This window comes from Centruroides sculpturatus, unplaced genomic scaffold (genome assembly GCF_000671375.1).
Source record: "Centruroides sculpturatus isolate CEXI.00-Female unplaced genomic scaffold, Cexi_2.0 scaffold207, whole genome shotgun sequence".
Taxonomy (NCBI): Eukaryota; Metazoa; Arthropoda; class Arachnida; order Scorpiones; family Buthidae; genus Centruroides; species Centruroides sculpturatus.
This window is the reverse complement of record NW_019384378.1, coordinates 749,862-766,194: the sequence shown is the minus strand read 5'-3', so window position 1 is coordinate 766,194 and position 16,333 is coordinate 749,862. Positions and strand designations below refer to the sequence as shown.

At 29.0% G+C, this 16,333-nt stretch overlaps 2 protein-coding genes across 3 annotated transcripts in view; one reads left to right on the top strand and one right to left on the bottom strand.

Annotated features, from left to right (window-relative positions):
- LOC111617807 overlaps positions 1 to 16,225 on the top strand; it is a 20,238-nt gene extending 4,013 nt beyond the window's left edge. The window contains exons 2-25 of the mRNA XM_023359115.1: positions 1,113 to 1,384; positions 2,926 to 3,052; positions 3,113 to 3,327; positions 3,395 to 3,565; positions 3,665 to 4,039; positions 4,215 to 4,369; positions 4,462 to 4,843; positions 4,946 to 5,117; positions 6,462 to 6,631; positions 6,704 to 6,815; positions 6,886 to 6,950; positions 7,033 to 7,140; positions 7,500 to 7,644; positions 7,720 to 7,973; positions 8,060 to 8,233; positions 9,759 to 9,935; positions 11,327 to 11,533; positions 11,607 to 11,738; positions 11,812 to 12,108; positions 12,174 to 12,456; positions 12,524 to 12,693; positions 14,451 to 14,559; positions 14,783 to 14,933; positions 15,026 to 16,225. Coding sequence (XP_023214883.1) covers positions 1,113 to 1,384; positions 2,926 to 3,052; positions 3,113 to 3,327; positions 3,395 to 3,565; positions 3,665 to 4,039; positions 4,215 to 4,369; positions 4,462 to 4,843; positions 4,946 to 5,117; positions 6,462 to 6,631; positions 6,704 to 6,815; positions 6,886 to 6,950; positions 7,033 to 7,140; positions 7,500 to 7,644; positions 7,720 to 7,973; positions 8,060 to 8,233; positions 9,759 to 9,935; positions 11,327 to 11,533; positions 11,607 to 11,738; positions 11,812 to 12,108; positions 12,174 to 12,456; positions 12,524 to 12,693; positions 14,451 to 14,559; positions 14,783 to 14,933; positions 15,026 to 15,205 — 4,603 coding nt within the window. The 3' untranslated portion in view covers positions 15,206 to 16,225. The remainder of the gene's footprint in view (positions 1 to 1,112; positions 1,385 to 2,925; positions 3,053 to 3,112; positions 3,328 to 3,394; positions 3,566 to 3,664; positions 4,040 to 4,214; positions 4,370 to 4,461; positions 4,844 to 4,945; positions 5,118 to 6,461; positions 6,632 to 6,703; positions 6,816 to 6,885; positions 6,951 to 7,032; positions 7,141 to 7,499; positions 7,645 to 7,719; positions 7,974 to 8,059; positions 8,234 to 9,758; positions 9,936 to 11,326; positions 11,534 to 11,606; positions 11,739 to 11,811; positions 12,109 to 12,173; positions 12,457 to 12,523; positions 12,694 to 14,450; positions 14,560 to 14,782; positions 14,934 to 15,025) is intronic.
- The window catches only part of LOC111617815 (kynurenine formamidase-like), a 54,527-nt gene that overhangs the window by 15,325 nt on the left and 22,869 nt on the right, over positions 1 to 16,333 (bottom strand). The window contains exon 13 of one of the 2 annotated variants that reach the window (XM_023359122.1): positions 9,930 to 10,171. The exons of the other annotated variant lie outside the window; for it this stretch is intronic. The gene's annotated coding sequence lies outside the window, so the exon portion shown is untranslated. Of the gene's footprint in view, positions 1 to 9,929; positions 10,172 to 16,333 lie in introns of those variants that run through there. 2 annotated transcript variants of the gene reach the window in all.

Sequence of the window (16,333 nt, the reverse complement as noted above, 5' to 3'; positions counted from 1 at the left end):
TACAGTAGAGCGTCGATTTTCCGAAAGTCAATCATCCGAAAGAATTCCAGTCGGCAAATTTAAATTTTCGCCAGTGCTGTGGCGCTTCAATCTTTGGCTATGTCTTGGGCTACTCAAATATTTTACGTTTTTGATACTAAATTAACATCTGAAGTATAATTTTTTATTGTTTTTATATTTTTCAATATATTTATTTTGTTTGTACAAAATAAAAAAATAATTTTTAACGATACAATAGTCTTTGTTAGGCTTAACATCGACGAAAATTCAATGCAAAGTGACACGCAATGGAGAAAAATTACAACATGGGATAGGTTAAACTATTTTTTCGTACATAAATCGGTTATCCGAAATATCAGTTATACGAACAACCCCAGTCCCCAATTGATTCGGAAAATCGACGCTCTACTGTATATGTATATAATCATTAAATATTTTATTATGCAAAATGATTACCTAAAATTTATACCATACCATATTTAATTTATGTAATTACTTTAATTTACAGAATTACATACTTTTAAAACTTAAGTATTTAATTTGATTTATTTATGGCCTTTTGTTTTCATTTCATTTTTAATATTTAAAACATCAGACAGTTTTCCATTTAACTTTTACATTATATAAACATTTTTCTATTACATTTAATTTAATTATTATATAGCACATACCAAGAGATAAAAGTAAAATATAAATGAGTAAAGATATTATATATTTAAACGAACTGCTGAAGAATTCAATTATTGATATGAGAGGATGTGTTATTAACAAACTACGCAGGAAAGCCACACCCTGGCACTGTAAGATTTAAAGTGATACATTTTTATAAATAAATCATTAAAATACGTATATATATATAAGAATAGATGGATTTATAATTGTAGCCTTAAATTATAACATATCAGAAGTCGTTCTTCTTCTATTAACTGGTGAAAAATTTATAAGTATGAGGCTCTAAACTATACGCTCACAGCATGGGATTCTATGCTATAACTTGTTTAGGTTATGGGTAAATCTCTAATAAAAAAGGATAGGATTTTATATAATTAAGAAACTAAAAGAAACAAATATAGGAATAAGCTTAATAAAATTAAAAAGAAATACTTTTGCAGGTATATTCAAAGCTGCATATTAATAAATTGGTGTTTCGCTATATCCGGTGAGTTTCGATTAGACAACACTCGTTGGAATTCGAGGCATTCGAACAAAAGTCGAACTGTGGGAATTTCTCATGAAAAATACAACGCACCAGAATTCAAGTTACCATTTTCACGCATTCCGATGCCTAGAATCAAAACGAATGATATGAGAAGATATGTTCAAGAAGCTGAACAAATTGTTCATCAAAGAATAGAAGTTACCGAGTCTAAGATATTCAAAAATGGTAAGTATTTAAAACTATTAAAACGTGTTTTTTACAGCAAATACAATGTATACTGTATATGGAATTTTCATGATAATTTCAAGATTTTCTGTATTTAATGGATTCGTCTATAATTCTTATTATATTTGAGTTATTAGCAACTTGATAATAAGAATAGTTTATCCTGTATTGTAAAATAATATTTTTTAAAAGCTAAATTTTAATTTTGTTCTTAAGAAGATAAGTTTTCAGAGGTTTAATTTAAAAATATGGAATCAACAAAATCGATATTATCGAAAAAGAAAATCTATTCTCTGACACTGATCGTTTGTTGAGTATTATGTATTGTACGTAATACAGGAAAATCTATTCTTATTGTTCGTATTAACGGGCACTACACTGTAGGTCAATATTTAAGTAATTTCCTTTTCGGTGTTAAGGAGCTGTCATGTTATCATAGAATAACACCTAAATATTAATAGGACAGTTGTAATGAAATTCATTTTTATGCCAATAATAAATCTAGATTAAATGAATAGTGTATTGTGAGTAGGAAATATTACGGAAACGATTTACAAATTTCAAGTTTCGATTTTCAGAAGTAATGAAAGTCAAATTTGAAGAAATTCAGAATGGAAATGGTTATTTTATACTATACGTTTTCTTCATATTTTGTTCAGTCTTTAGATACCCACAGAGATTTTGTTTATTATTTTCCCATTATTAGTTTGCTTATTAACCTTTTTGACAAAAAGTATTTTGTCTACTAGATTTATCTAAACATATCATCTTTGGAGAAAATATACTGAATAAAGAAATAACAACATTCACTAATATAAACAGCAAAAAGTTATAAGCTAAAACTGTAGTTGAAGAGGAACAATGTGAAGAATAAACTAGTTAAATTTCCTCTTGTTTTAAAAGATGAACATTTACTAATTCTTTATAAATTAAATATATATAAATTCGTTTCATAATTTTTTTTATACAAATAACTAGATAACGCGTAAAAGTGCACAATAAGACCAAACTTTGTGACTTTTGAGTTGGTGCAAGTTACATGGAAAGCATGTAATATTAATAGACAAAATAAAAAAAAAGTATAAAATTATCTTTAGATGATAATTGTAATTGAACAAAACATTGTTTTATATATTACTAGACACAAATAATATTAATCAAAATATAAAAATTATCTTTGGCAATAACTTAATAAAAAATCCCAACTTAATAAAATTATACTATTAAAATATTTGTATACTGTTAAATTATGTTGTATATCTCTCATCCAGAATATATATATAACTATATTTAATTAGTAAATTATTCACATAATGAATATGTTTTCTATACATATAGCCTATGAAATCCATCATTTGTTAATAATTTGAAAAGTATTTATTAATGATAATTCGTCATCAATGAAATTAGTGAAGAAAAATACAAAATATCTGTCGATTCTAATAAATCTATGCAACCTGAAAAGAGATATATTTTCTTATAGTTTATAATTATAATTAAAAATATTGATTATTAAATGGAAATTATTTGATTTTTCAAAGGAGTTCTCCAGCTTCCAGGAACTCCAGCGTGGTTCGCTGCTGCATCGGCAAAAACAAAAGTAATTGCTAAAAATTATTCTAATGTAGCTCTTTTGTCCGAAGAAACAACTAAACTCATAGTACAAAAGTAAGTAATTCGCTGATTTAAATGTTTTTATATATAAACCCTAATTCAAATTCTGTGCAGATACAGATTAAGTCGAGATCAGATTACACATGGCATTCCAACGATGGATATAAGAGGTACTCTGTTATATACAAAGTGTCCAATAACTGTAGATTTTCCATGTCAACCAGGAAAATATCGGTCGTATAGCGGACACTGCAACAACGTTCAAAATCCACTTTGGGGAAACGCTAATACCAGATATCTCAGATATCTTCCACCCAATTATGCCGACGGTAAATATTATAAATATAATGGTACTTATGGCAACTATAAAATGTTATAACATTATTTTTTAAACAGCTATCAGTGTACCGAGACAATCAATTACTGGTGATTATCTTCCGAGTGCGAGGAAAATTAGTTTAGAAGTACATACAGAATCAGACAGATCTCATCCGCATGTTACTGCTATATTGACAATATTTGGAGAATTCGTATATCATGATATATCACATACTTCTCAAAGTGCAGGTGAATAAATAATGAATTTCTATATATATATATATATATATATAATAATAATAATATAGAGTAAAATTTCTATTTAAATGGGTATTTCGTATATTTTAGGTTATGGAGGACATAGAATAAAATGCTGCCAAGTGCAATTGGAATATTTTCATCCGGAATGTTATCCTATTCCAATTCCTGTAATTGATTCTAAAACGGGAAGTACAAAACATGAATGCATGGATTATGTCAGATCCAGTCCGGTACCAAGAACTGGGTGCACTTTAGGTCCAAGAGAACAGATCAATCAGGTTACTTCTTATTTAGACGGTTCAGTTATTTATGGTTCTTCCCAAAGAGAATCCAGATTTCTGAGAACTTTCGATAGAGGAAAATTGAGGACTCAAAAGTCGTCATTAGGAAGTGAATTACTTCCACCAGAAGAAGATTATTTTGACTGTATGAATAATGAAAGGCAAAAATGCTTTGTATCAGGTATGTCTACTTTTATATTTTCAAATATTCTTTTTTCTCCCTCTCATTGAACAGTCTGATATTGAAATTTCGGTGGCTTCTTTCGCGCAGTTGCTTATCATAAGCATCCAGATTTCTTTTATTTTTAAATTAACTGAAAAAATTTTATTATAGATAAAATTTTTATATATTGTAGGCGATGTAAGAGTAAATGAAAATGTAGGACTTATGGTAATGCATACTATTTGGATGAGGGAACACAATCGTATTGCTCATAATCTTGCTGATTTAAATCCTCATTGGAATGACGATCATTTATTCGAAGAATCGAGGAGAATTGTTGGAGCGGAAGTGAGTTAAATAAATATTTTCTTTAAAATGCAAATTTTTCAAAAAGTATCTAAAGATAATCAGTCTTTAAACTGAAAGTTTTTGTTTTATAGATACAACACATCACATATAACGAATTACTTCCTTCGATTTTAGGAATTGAAACAATGAAAGAATATGATTTAGAAGTTCTTAATTCAGGCTATTATTTAGATTATGATATTAATATCGAAGCAGGAGTAGCTAATTCGGTAGCTACGGCCGTCTTACCTTTCTTGTTATCCATGATGCCATCAAAATTTGATCTTTATACAACTGAATATAAAAAAGTCGGATCTACACCTATGAGAAAGACTTATTATCAACCTACGGATATGTACAATATAAATAGAGTTACTGAATACATGTTGGGTTTAATTAGTCAGAATGCTCAAAATATGGATGAATTTATTTCTGATGAAATGACAAATAATATATTTTTTGATTCTAAATCTGGTAAGTATTGGCCTGTATACAATTTTTCAATTATATTTTAAAATATATTAATTTTTATTGTGAAATTTGTCATTAATTAAATATATTAAAAATAACGCTTAGGTTTTGGTTTGGATATGGTTGCAATGACCATTCAACAAGGGAGAGATCACGGAATACCAGGCTATTTAGAATGGAGAAGGTTTTGCAATTTAAAACCTCACATTACCAATATGAACGATCTTCGTAGTGTTATGTCCAATAAAACTGTACTAAGACTTGCTCAAATTTACAAGTAAAACAAATAAATTCATTTAAACTGGTAGAGTAACGTGTTGGTAAGCCACAATTTAAGGATAATCGTTTTTGCTATAGAACGTTAGTCACTGTAATGTTCTTGCATAAAACGAAGAGTGTGGAGAAATATTGTTATGTATTGAATACATATGAAAATAGTCACAGATCGTAACATAATAAAAATTAACATTCAGTTAACAATAGCAACATTTGCAGTGGACGACGAGAGCAAATGTGAAATGATGACATTGAGGAAAATATTAGACAGAGCTTGAGTGGATAAATAAGGAATGATGATCTTAAAAAAGGATTGTAACACACAGGCAATAAATTATTGGACATCAAAGAGACAAATTGAATGGTTAGAATATATGAATAGAATGACAGATGGAAAAATAGCAAAATGGATTAAAAATTGGCAACCAGAAGGAAAGAGGAAGGGGAGACTGAGATGATGTTGGAGAGAGTTAATGGTAGCTAACATTGTAGAATAGCATAGCATCACTAAATATACAGATTTATAGAGGAAAAAACTTCGTTGTGTCCAATATTTAAAGCTTATTAACTGTGTCAAATCTACAGTTAATAAACGTTTAAGTATTAAAGCTGGAAAGCTACAGTAATGCAAGTCTTGTCAAATATATTTATTTACAACTTTTGGGTTTTTTTTATTTTTTGTTGGTTTTCAAAACTTTGGTGACAAAATTTACTTCGAAAATACTGTTTCTCTCATCATTTATAGTTTTCAAAGTATTGATTATATGATATAGGCCTAAAACTTTACATCTTAATACAGAACTACGTGATATTCAACCTTAAAAAGCAATGTCATATTTATGATAACCAAGGAATACCATATTTTCTTTTTTAAGACTTGCATTGTTATTAACTTTCGACTCTGAAATCGGTAAGATACAGTTCTAACGTGAAAACACATGATCATGAAGAATATTCTGAACGATTTGTCCTATGAATATTTCCGGGTGATTAATCCATTAGTCTATATTGAACACATAAACGATTAATAATCATAGTAAAATATCACTGCCTCATAGAAACGAAAAAAAGTTAGAAAATAGCAAAATTCCATGTAAATTACCTTGCTACGTTTTACCTATTTAGAATCAAAAACAAGTATTATTTAACGGAATGATATGAATTAAATTATGCAGGCCTACATTTATCTTTTTAAAGATATAGAGAACAGAAAAAAAATCAGTTATCTGATATAAATAATGATATTCTTAAAATGTGGTTTATCTCTTCACTGCTCGATAATAATATTTAGTAAATATTTAAAATATTAGATCCTCGTTTAGTAATCTAATGCGAAATTTTTTAGCAATGTAGCTGATATAGACTTATATACTGGCGGACTTGCGGAAATTCCTTTAAGAGGAGCAATGGTTGGACCAACGTTTTCTTGTCTTCTCGGTCGCCAATTTCATGCTCTGAGAAGAGGCGATAGATTTTGGTATGAGAATGATATTCCACCATCTTCGTTCAGTAGAGGTTATTATTTTTCAATATAAAACAAATAATTTTTTAAATTTCATTTTTAAATAATGCATTATTTGATTACAGAACAATTAGCTGAATTGAGGAAAGTAACATTAGCTAGAATATTATGCGATAATGGAGATACAAAACTAGGATTTATACAACCTTCGACAATGTATTTGACAGATAATTTCTTGTAAGTCATGTTTAATTAATATTAAATTTCAATCTTATGATTATTAGTTTAATTTAATCGAATATTATAGGAATGCTTTCCAAACATGCAACTCTGAAGACATACCTTCTGTAGATCTAACAAAATGGAAATCTTGTGAGTAAATTTATTCTATTTATATAAATTATTAAGATTAATGAAGATTGTTTTCGTAATTAATTTATTATTAATTCAACAGCTTCTCCACCATTTATGGTATCAAACACATTATTAAAGACCTCTTTAGTATCAGCAGTAAGACTCATGAATGACTTAAAAGTAGCAGAATCGGAAACTTTTGCTAATCGTAAATATTTTCCGTTGATAATTTATATTTTAACTTTGTTAATAATTAGAATAAAAGTGATTCAAATTATGGTGGATGAATGTGTATATTTAATCATAATTTTTCAATTTTATTCCGATTATAGGGAAATGTTTTGAATTCCTAATTAGAATTCATAGTTCATGAAATGGGAATTCTAGTTAGGAATTTATAGTTCTTAAAATTGTTTTTGAAATTAAAATCACTTAAAATATTTTACTGATGTTAAACTTTGATATGATTATCATGTAAATAACGAATAATTTAAGTCAGGACGAAATAAATCTGATCTTCCACATTAAAGTATGCATAGAATTTTAATATTTTTTCTTATTTTCTAGACATTGGAATAGCAGAAGCAAAAAGTCCTCAAGTAATGCATTGGGGATTTTTAAGACCAAAGCGCCAAACTCGACTTATATCTAATCATTCATTGATTCTGGAACTCGCTTCTAAAGGATTTATGAAAGTTTTTAAAGATCAGTCGTAAGTGTAACTCAGAATTAATATAACAATTTTAGAAATTAACAGGATAATTTACAGTTCGGATCATTTTTGCAGAATTCAAAGAGACAAAGAAGAACAACGAGGACTATCAAACGATATCAACAAATTAGTATCAGAATTACCTAGCATCGACGTTACCGAATTGATAGACATACCTCGTGTTTTTGAATGCGACGAACAAACTCTACCTTGCGATCACACTACAAAGTTTCGTACCATAACGGGATGGTGCAATAATCTCAGACATCCCGAATTTGGAAAGAGTACGAAAATATTTCGTCGACTGTTGCCACCATTGTACGATGACGGTATAAGGATAAATTTGTTCGTGATTAATAAACTATTATTTATTTTAATATATGTATATAATATGTAACGTTGTGAATTATTATAGGTATTAGCTCACCACGAACACGAGGAAAATCAGGTTCGTTGCTACCTTCTCCTCGATATATCTCTACTAATGTTCACTACGATATCAGCGCACCGCATCTTCGTTATTCATTAATGTTGATGCAATGGGGACAGTTTTTAGATCACGACTTGACTTTCACTCCAATGAATGAAGGTAATTTTATTCTTAAAATATAATATAATAAGTAAAAAGATGCATAATTTAGTAAACGAATGGATTATATCGTATTTTTTATAGGTGACCAGATGACCACACGGGTATTCACCGTGTACTATCTGGAACCTAATGATTTTTCATGAGGGTAGCGTATCGTGAGGGCTACCCTATGCTAATAAGAATCGGAGTAATTCCGGGTAGGATATTATATCTCATTCCTCACCAAAATTTGACTCGCAATAGTGTTGTGAGTCAAATTTGTCCGTAACGGGAAAAATTGAGGCCAGCCATATAAACTATATTACATTGACATTTCGCGACGAAATAATCAAAATACAAACTGTTATAGACCTACTATTGTACAGAATAATTTCATTTTCTTTGTCTATTTAGTAATATGAAAATAAATTGAACATCTATTATTAAACTTTGACATCTATTAACAACATAGTTAAATTAATTTTTACTTCAATTAAAGTTGTCAAAATACAGCAGATGTTCTTTGATCCGGCATCAACGGGACCAGAGGGGTCCGGATTATCGGACGTTTTTGTAGTTTTGTAAAATTCCGTAAGTAATATGCGATCTGAACCTTGTAGTTATTTCTATACGTTTTATACCAGCGCATCTCTATATACTGCTATATCTGGTTTGTTTTCTCACGCTCTTTAATCAGTATGAAAACAGCATAGAGTATGCTGTGTTAAGATTAATTGAAAAATTTACAAGAATGTTAATGAACACGTTATTTGCACAAAAATCAACATTTACAATCATGTGCATATAATATTTTTTCCCAGACATGTACAAAAGCCAAATATGCTCCGGGGTTGAGAAATCTGTTTTGGGGTGCACTGTTCTCGCATTGGATTGTGGGAAAGAAAATATATCAGAACGTTCCGAATTACCGGACATTCCAAATCATCGAGTACCGGATTAATGAACTACTACTGTACAGGTATATAAATTTACATCCATTCCGATATTTTCACTACTACATCAATTTATATGATGATCAAAATACCAGATTATATATCCACTTGAAGCAAAAAATATCAAAGTTATCGATTAAGGAACAAGTACATTATATTATAATATTTCAATTAAAATAAAATATATATATTTTAAAAGAGTTTCGTAAGTATTTTAACACTGACGAACGTTTTCTTAGTAATCGTGATATATTTGTAAAGGTATTTTTTGTAAAAAATGGGGTAAACTGAAATATATATTTAATATATCATTCCTATCTCGTTGAAATATATAATGCATATATAAATATTCTGAAATAATAAATTTCATTATAGAAAATTACACGATTTCTCTTTTTAAAATATCCATAAAGAAACAAAAATAATAATAATTAAATTAAAATTTCACAGTAATATAAGTTAATTTTTCCTTATTCTCATATAATTTAAGATGAACTAAATTAAATAAAAACTATGTAATTATATTAACATTTTATTTATTGTTTTAATGAATACAATAGAAATACAAAAGATTTTCTTAATATGAATAGGTATAGGTGGAGTAGTACTTAATTGCAAGGATTGCAATTCCTCTAAAAAAGTACATCCCGAATGTTGGCCAATTCCAGTACCAAAAAATGATCCATATTATCCTGCTGTGGACAACAAAACGGGCGAGCCAACATGTATATCCTTTGCAAGATCATTATCTGGACAACTTACCTTAGGTAAATTATTATTTAAATTACTGATGAGAAAGTTTTTCTGTACGCGGGCCGCAAGTAACAACCTATTTCATAACCATCAGTACACTAGATACTAAAATACTGTAATATATGTTGTTGATATGCAAAATAGTTATATTAATATATAGTTTATTTGTATCTTTTCACTTGTCAAGTTTAGTTGAATGTTCTTCACGAATATCTGCTTAATTAGAGTTGCAAAATGGCACTAAATGGCACTAAAGAGAAAATAGGAAAGTAAAATTACGTTGCCAAAATCCCGGGACCAGTATGTTAGGACTTCGCGGAGCGCGAGTTGCTCATGACTCATTTAAATGATTTTATTAATGATTAAAATAGATACTTCTTATGAAAGTCCAATTAATAGTTGATTAACGTTATAACGCTATTTTAATCATTAATAAAATCATTTAAATGAGTCATGAGCAACTGCGCTCAGCAAAGTCCTAACATAAAGAATTAAATAAAATTACAGTAAGTATAAATTCATTTGAAACAAACGAAAAAGATATCTGTTTTTGTTCTGTCAGTCCAATTTCTCTCAAATCAAAAATATTTCCAAAATTAATTTTTATTACATTTTTTCTTAAAAACAAGGTTTGTATGTCGTAGAAACAATTGCACAAGGGGCGGAAAGATAATTAAATCAGATTTATTTTGCATAATATTATTTTTTTATCTTCTGTACAAATATGAAAAGAACTTATTGCAATGAAGTTTTAGGTCTAAAGAAATAAAACTATCAATATTAATATCGCTTGTAGCTTACTGGAAATAGCGTGAAAAATCTGAGAAACACAACTTAACTTAAGGTAATAAGTTGCAATTAATCGCCATTTGCATGTATTCTCCAAGAAGCTTATCATAATTAGTATAAGTATATATGTAATTAACGCTATTGATGCAAGTTAATAGAGAATAATGGTAAATTGAACGTGCATATTAGTCTGAGGCAATCTGAAAACAAATATTCCGCGATTTGCCCTGTAAGCATCAGCAGTAGTAGTATTCTATCGTATTGCAATTTTAATTTAATTGTTTTTATTTTACAGCAATCCAATTAGTCATAATTTAATTTGATTCAATTTAACTATAATAAATATTTGAATAATCCAATTGAAAGTTTTTCCCTGTTTTTGACATATTTTTTACTGCTGATTACAAGTGATGATTAATATATTTTGTGTCTGTAAAGTTAAATTTATGAGAGAGTAATGCCCTATATATACTTGTACATAGAGTATTATTCAATTTATTACTTACTATTATCACTAATATCGATAATATTACTACATAGAATCAAACCGCGCAGTAAATAAAAATAAATAAATATAGTCTATTTATAAAAATCATAATTATATCCAACGATATAGGCAGAAGAGAACAAATGAATCAAGTCACCTCTTTTTTGGATGCATCTAATATTTATGGATCTGAAATTTGCGAAGCCAAAATGTTAAGATCGTTTATTGAAGGTCGACTCAACGTAACTCGCCATCCTAAGGGAAAGAAAGATTTCCTTCCTCAAACGGCCACTCACCCGGAATGTAGATCTCCTTCAGGAGTGTGTTTCGAAGGAGGTGAGTGAAGATACTAAATATAGATATTTTGAATAATTAAAAACATTTTCTCAGTTAAATTTTGCAAAATTAGGTGATTTAAGAGCGAGCGAACAACCAGCATTAACATCGATGCATACAATATTTTTGAGAGAACATAATAGGATAGTAAAGGCATTAGCAAGAGTGAATATTCATTGGGATGATGAACAATTATACCAAAATGGTACGAATTTTATAATTATTATATCCATGATAAAAATATTTGAAAATTAAAATTAAAAAAAAAAATTCTATAGGAAGACGGATCCTATCAGCAGTATTACAACACATCACATATAACGAATTTCTACCAAGACTTTTAGGTAGAAAAGCTGTCAAAAAATATGATTTAGAATTAATAAATGATGGATATTATGACGGTTACGATCCCGAATGTGATGCAACAATTCACAACGAATTTTCATCAGCTGCATTTCGACTGGGTCATACCTTATTAAGACCAATGTTTGAAAGAGTAGAAAAAGGCTACTTGACCATGACAACTCCGATCCGTTTGCGCTCTGCATTTTTCAATCCAGATATATTATATGAAGGTTTGAAACTATAATGCATTTATATAAATTAGTAGTAAAAATATACTAATTTAATATTGTTACAGATGACACTATAGATAATATTCTAAGAGGATTATTAACATCCAGTATCGAAACGTTCGATAACGCTATCACAGAAGAAGTAACTAATCATTTGTTTGAAGATAACAAAGTTCCATTCTCAGGAATGGATCTAGCATCCTTAAATCTTCAACGTGGTAGAGATCACGGAGTTCCACCTTATGTACATTACAGGCGTGTCTGCAATATGTCCACAGTCGGAAACTTTGATGATTTGGTGGATAATATTCCCATTCATATAATAAATAGATTGAAGCATGTTTATGAGTAAGTGAATATCTTAAAGGAATATTTATCGAGGGTTGAAAAATTAAAAATCTAAAAACTTTCATAGGAATGTAGAAGATATAGATCTCTTTACTGGTGGTTTAGTAGAAACTCCTTTACACGGCGGTTTAGTTGGACCAACTTTAGGTTGCATTATTGGTTTACAATTTCATCGTTTAAGAAAATGCGATAGATTCTGGTATGAAACATCCAACTCCCTAGTGAGATTTACTGAAGGTAATTAATTTTTTATAATCATTAATTACAAATTGTTACCACAATTAAAACATTTACAGTAAAACCTCTCCAAATGACCACCCATTTAGATGATCAGTTTTCATAGAACAGAATTTTTATATCATAAGACTCAATGTTCTCTCCTTAATTAAGCCGAACATCGTTTTATGATAAAATCAAAATCATGGACACGTATCTATACAATATACATACAATGTTGGGTATGTTGCACTGTTACATTAGGTGCAAAAGTTCTATCAATCCTTTTTTTCTAACTTCCATGTCTTTATTTTCTCATGTTTAATCCTATCGTGGAGAAGATAAGCAATTTTCTGTTAATATCCTCAACAAAAGTCAGTCTATAACAGGGCTTCTTAAACTATGGGTCGCGACCCCATTTGGGGTCGCTTAGAGAAATCTTGGGGTCGCGAGATTTTAATGCAAAATATTGAAAATAATTTGTGAGAGTTTGAAAATNTTTAAACTTGACAAAATATTTCATGTTTGGAACTAAAAAGCTGAATTCATACTTTAACAAAACGTCATGTAAACTTCCCTGCATAAATAGAGGGGGGAAAAGCACTGTGGAGCTTTTGGGATGACTTGACTGTGACTTTTTTTACGTAATATTCTTAATAAATCTATATAAAAGTTTAGTATTACGTTTATAACACAGTTTTCTATAGCTTTTATATATATATATATATATTTGGGGGGTCGCGAAAAAAATCACAATCATAAATGGGGTCGTGAGTAAAAGAAGTTTAAGAAGCCCTGGTCTATAAGAATATCCCTTGCTTAACGCGGAAATTGATTAACGCGCGAAATTAATTGCGGCAACCCCTCTGTATACGCGGCAGTAATTTTAATTTACGCGGCTTTACCAGTTGTCTTTACTTAACATAGATACCGTATATTAATTAACTCGATTTTGATATACGCGGTAGGATCGAGGGATTAATTAACTGCGTTGATCAAGGGATTCCTGTAATATAGCAAGAACCATCTTTCGTATCTTTTCATTAACAGGAATAAGTAAAATGATAATTGACGACGACAGATTTGGATGGTTTTTGGAATCCGTTTGGCCTGAAAGAAGGATTTGCTTTGGCCAAATAAAAAAGAAATATTGAAGGTATCATATTATGAAACAGTTAAAACAACGGAAACAAAAGATTATTTCAGATTATTTTCAAGTACTCGTATTTAAGACTGTATGCAGTATATTTTTGTATACAGCTCACTGAATTATATGAGATATATTAACTAATTCTTATAGCCTAGTTTTAATCAATACGTAGCGCTTTTTAAATAATTTTTTCTATACCTAAGCAGTAGCCTGTGTACTGTTACACTAAAGTAGAATACTATAATGTACTGTACTCTGTATTCATTATATTTTCGTCAACTCCTTTAACAAGACAACATCTTGAAATGACCAGTTTTCCTAAGTTTTAGAGGTGATCTTCTTAAAGAGGTTTTACTGTATTTGTAAGTTTAATGTTAAAAATTATTATTTTGATTGAAAATATTTAATTTCTATATATATAGAATTACGGTGTTTAACCACTGATTATAAGATAATATAATGTAAAATAAAAACGTTTAAAAGGTAAACTGTGGATTTATTAGGAAAATATTATTATTTCTCTTAACTGAAAATGGAAGCCTAACAGTAGGCACAAAATCAAGACTTACTTACCGAAACATTATTATTTAAATATGAAATAATCAAAAATTTGTTATATAAATTTCAGAACAATTAACAGAAATACGAAAAATAAGATTATCGAAGATTGTTTGCGAAAATTCAGACAATATAGACTTCGTACAAAGAAATGCTTTGGATCTACATGATAATTTCCTGTAAGTATCCTTGCTAATTGATAAATAACTTGTACCATAAACGAAAGTCGCAATTCGTATTCGTTTATGAAATTTTAACATGTTTATATAGTAAAGCCATGAAATATTTACTATATCTTCCAACCACATCCTATAGATGTACAAATTAAAAATTAAAAAAAAACTAGAGAAAAATTTAAAATATAAAACAGGAATTCTAATTAGACAATGTACTGTACATTAGCAATCCCCGAATACCATGCGAAATGCTTCCATCGATTGATCTTTTAAAATGGAAAGAAAGTGTTTCGTGTAACGTAGGAAATGTGGAAATTGAAATTGGAAAAGCTGGAAGAGTGTCGCCGTGCATTATGTGTACTTGTAGCAAAGAAGGTGTAAGTAAAACAATAAAGACTAAATACTGTATTATAATATATGATGATATTCTTTTAAAATATCTTAAAAACTAAATTATTTTTGCTTACAGCCATTATGCCAATCATTAAAAGTGACTAACTGTTACAAGTTAGCAAGTACCTATTCTAAAGAAGCAATTCTAGCAGACAACGTGTGCAAAGTACAATGTACTTATGCCTTTCGAGCATTTCCTCACATAAATGTATCCGGTGTCTTGGGTTTCAGCGAGAATAACGACGAAGAATCATAACAATTTCATTATTAAACTTAGTCGTAAAAAAATATTATGAAAAACTATTAACAGAAAAATTCATAAAAAAACGAAACAAAAATGAGGATTTTATACTCAAATACATTATCGCCCACTAATGCTTTTATACGAATTAAATTTGTGAGATCATAAAATCCAGAAACTTCATGTAAATAAAAATCATAAATTCCATAAAATAAAAATGTGTCTGTTTCTTTATTTTTAAGATATTATAGTTTTGTTGGAAATTTTTCATTTTCCTCTCTTCATTACATTCAGGATCATTCACTAGGGACTGAACACTTGAAATGTCTGCGCATAAAATGAAAAGATGAGCATGAAATACAAACAGAACAATTCTTTATCTCATGACGAAGCAAGTCGATCAAGGTACGATTTACATTACACGTTATTCAAATGTGGCTGTGGAATCATGAGGTATTCAACAGTCCCGAGCGAATCGTCCTGTAGAAAACTTCCAATAAAAGATTAATAGCAAGAGTTTTTGTTTACATAGAATATTCAAGTCTTTCTTAATATTCATTTAGAGAATTGTCAAATTTATGCTAATCTGGTATCTGAGAGATGTCAGATGTTTCATTGTAGTATAGAACACCGGAATTCGAATCTGGCGACTGATTATTTACATCAAATTCGCTCCTGCTGGGCAAAGCTAAGGCCACCTTACAGTAAACAGTGTTTCACGGAATAAATTTAAATTCTATGCATTTATAATTAGTCTATCTCTTAAATTTTGAAATTAAAGTCTTTTATTTTATCACATGCTTATGAGGAGATCTAATTAGTGTATGTTAAATATCATTCAATATCGACACTAAAAATAATTTAAAATATCGTATTGAACATTGTTATCAAGTTAAAGCTCTCAAATCTACTTTTCTTGTTTGAAATCATGCCTATTTAATTTCCCTAAAGTGCATATATTTATGAATTCACGTATTAGATTTTCATATTCGGTGTAAATTTAAATTTTTCTTTGAATAAACAGAATTTTATTTAACTTTTTAATATATTGAAATCGGTTGAATATATCAATATATTTTAATGAAATATTAATTATATTATCATCTAGGATTAGGTTATATTATCAAATATTTTGAAAGATTA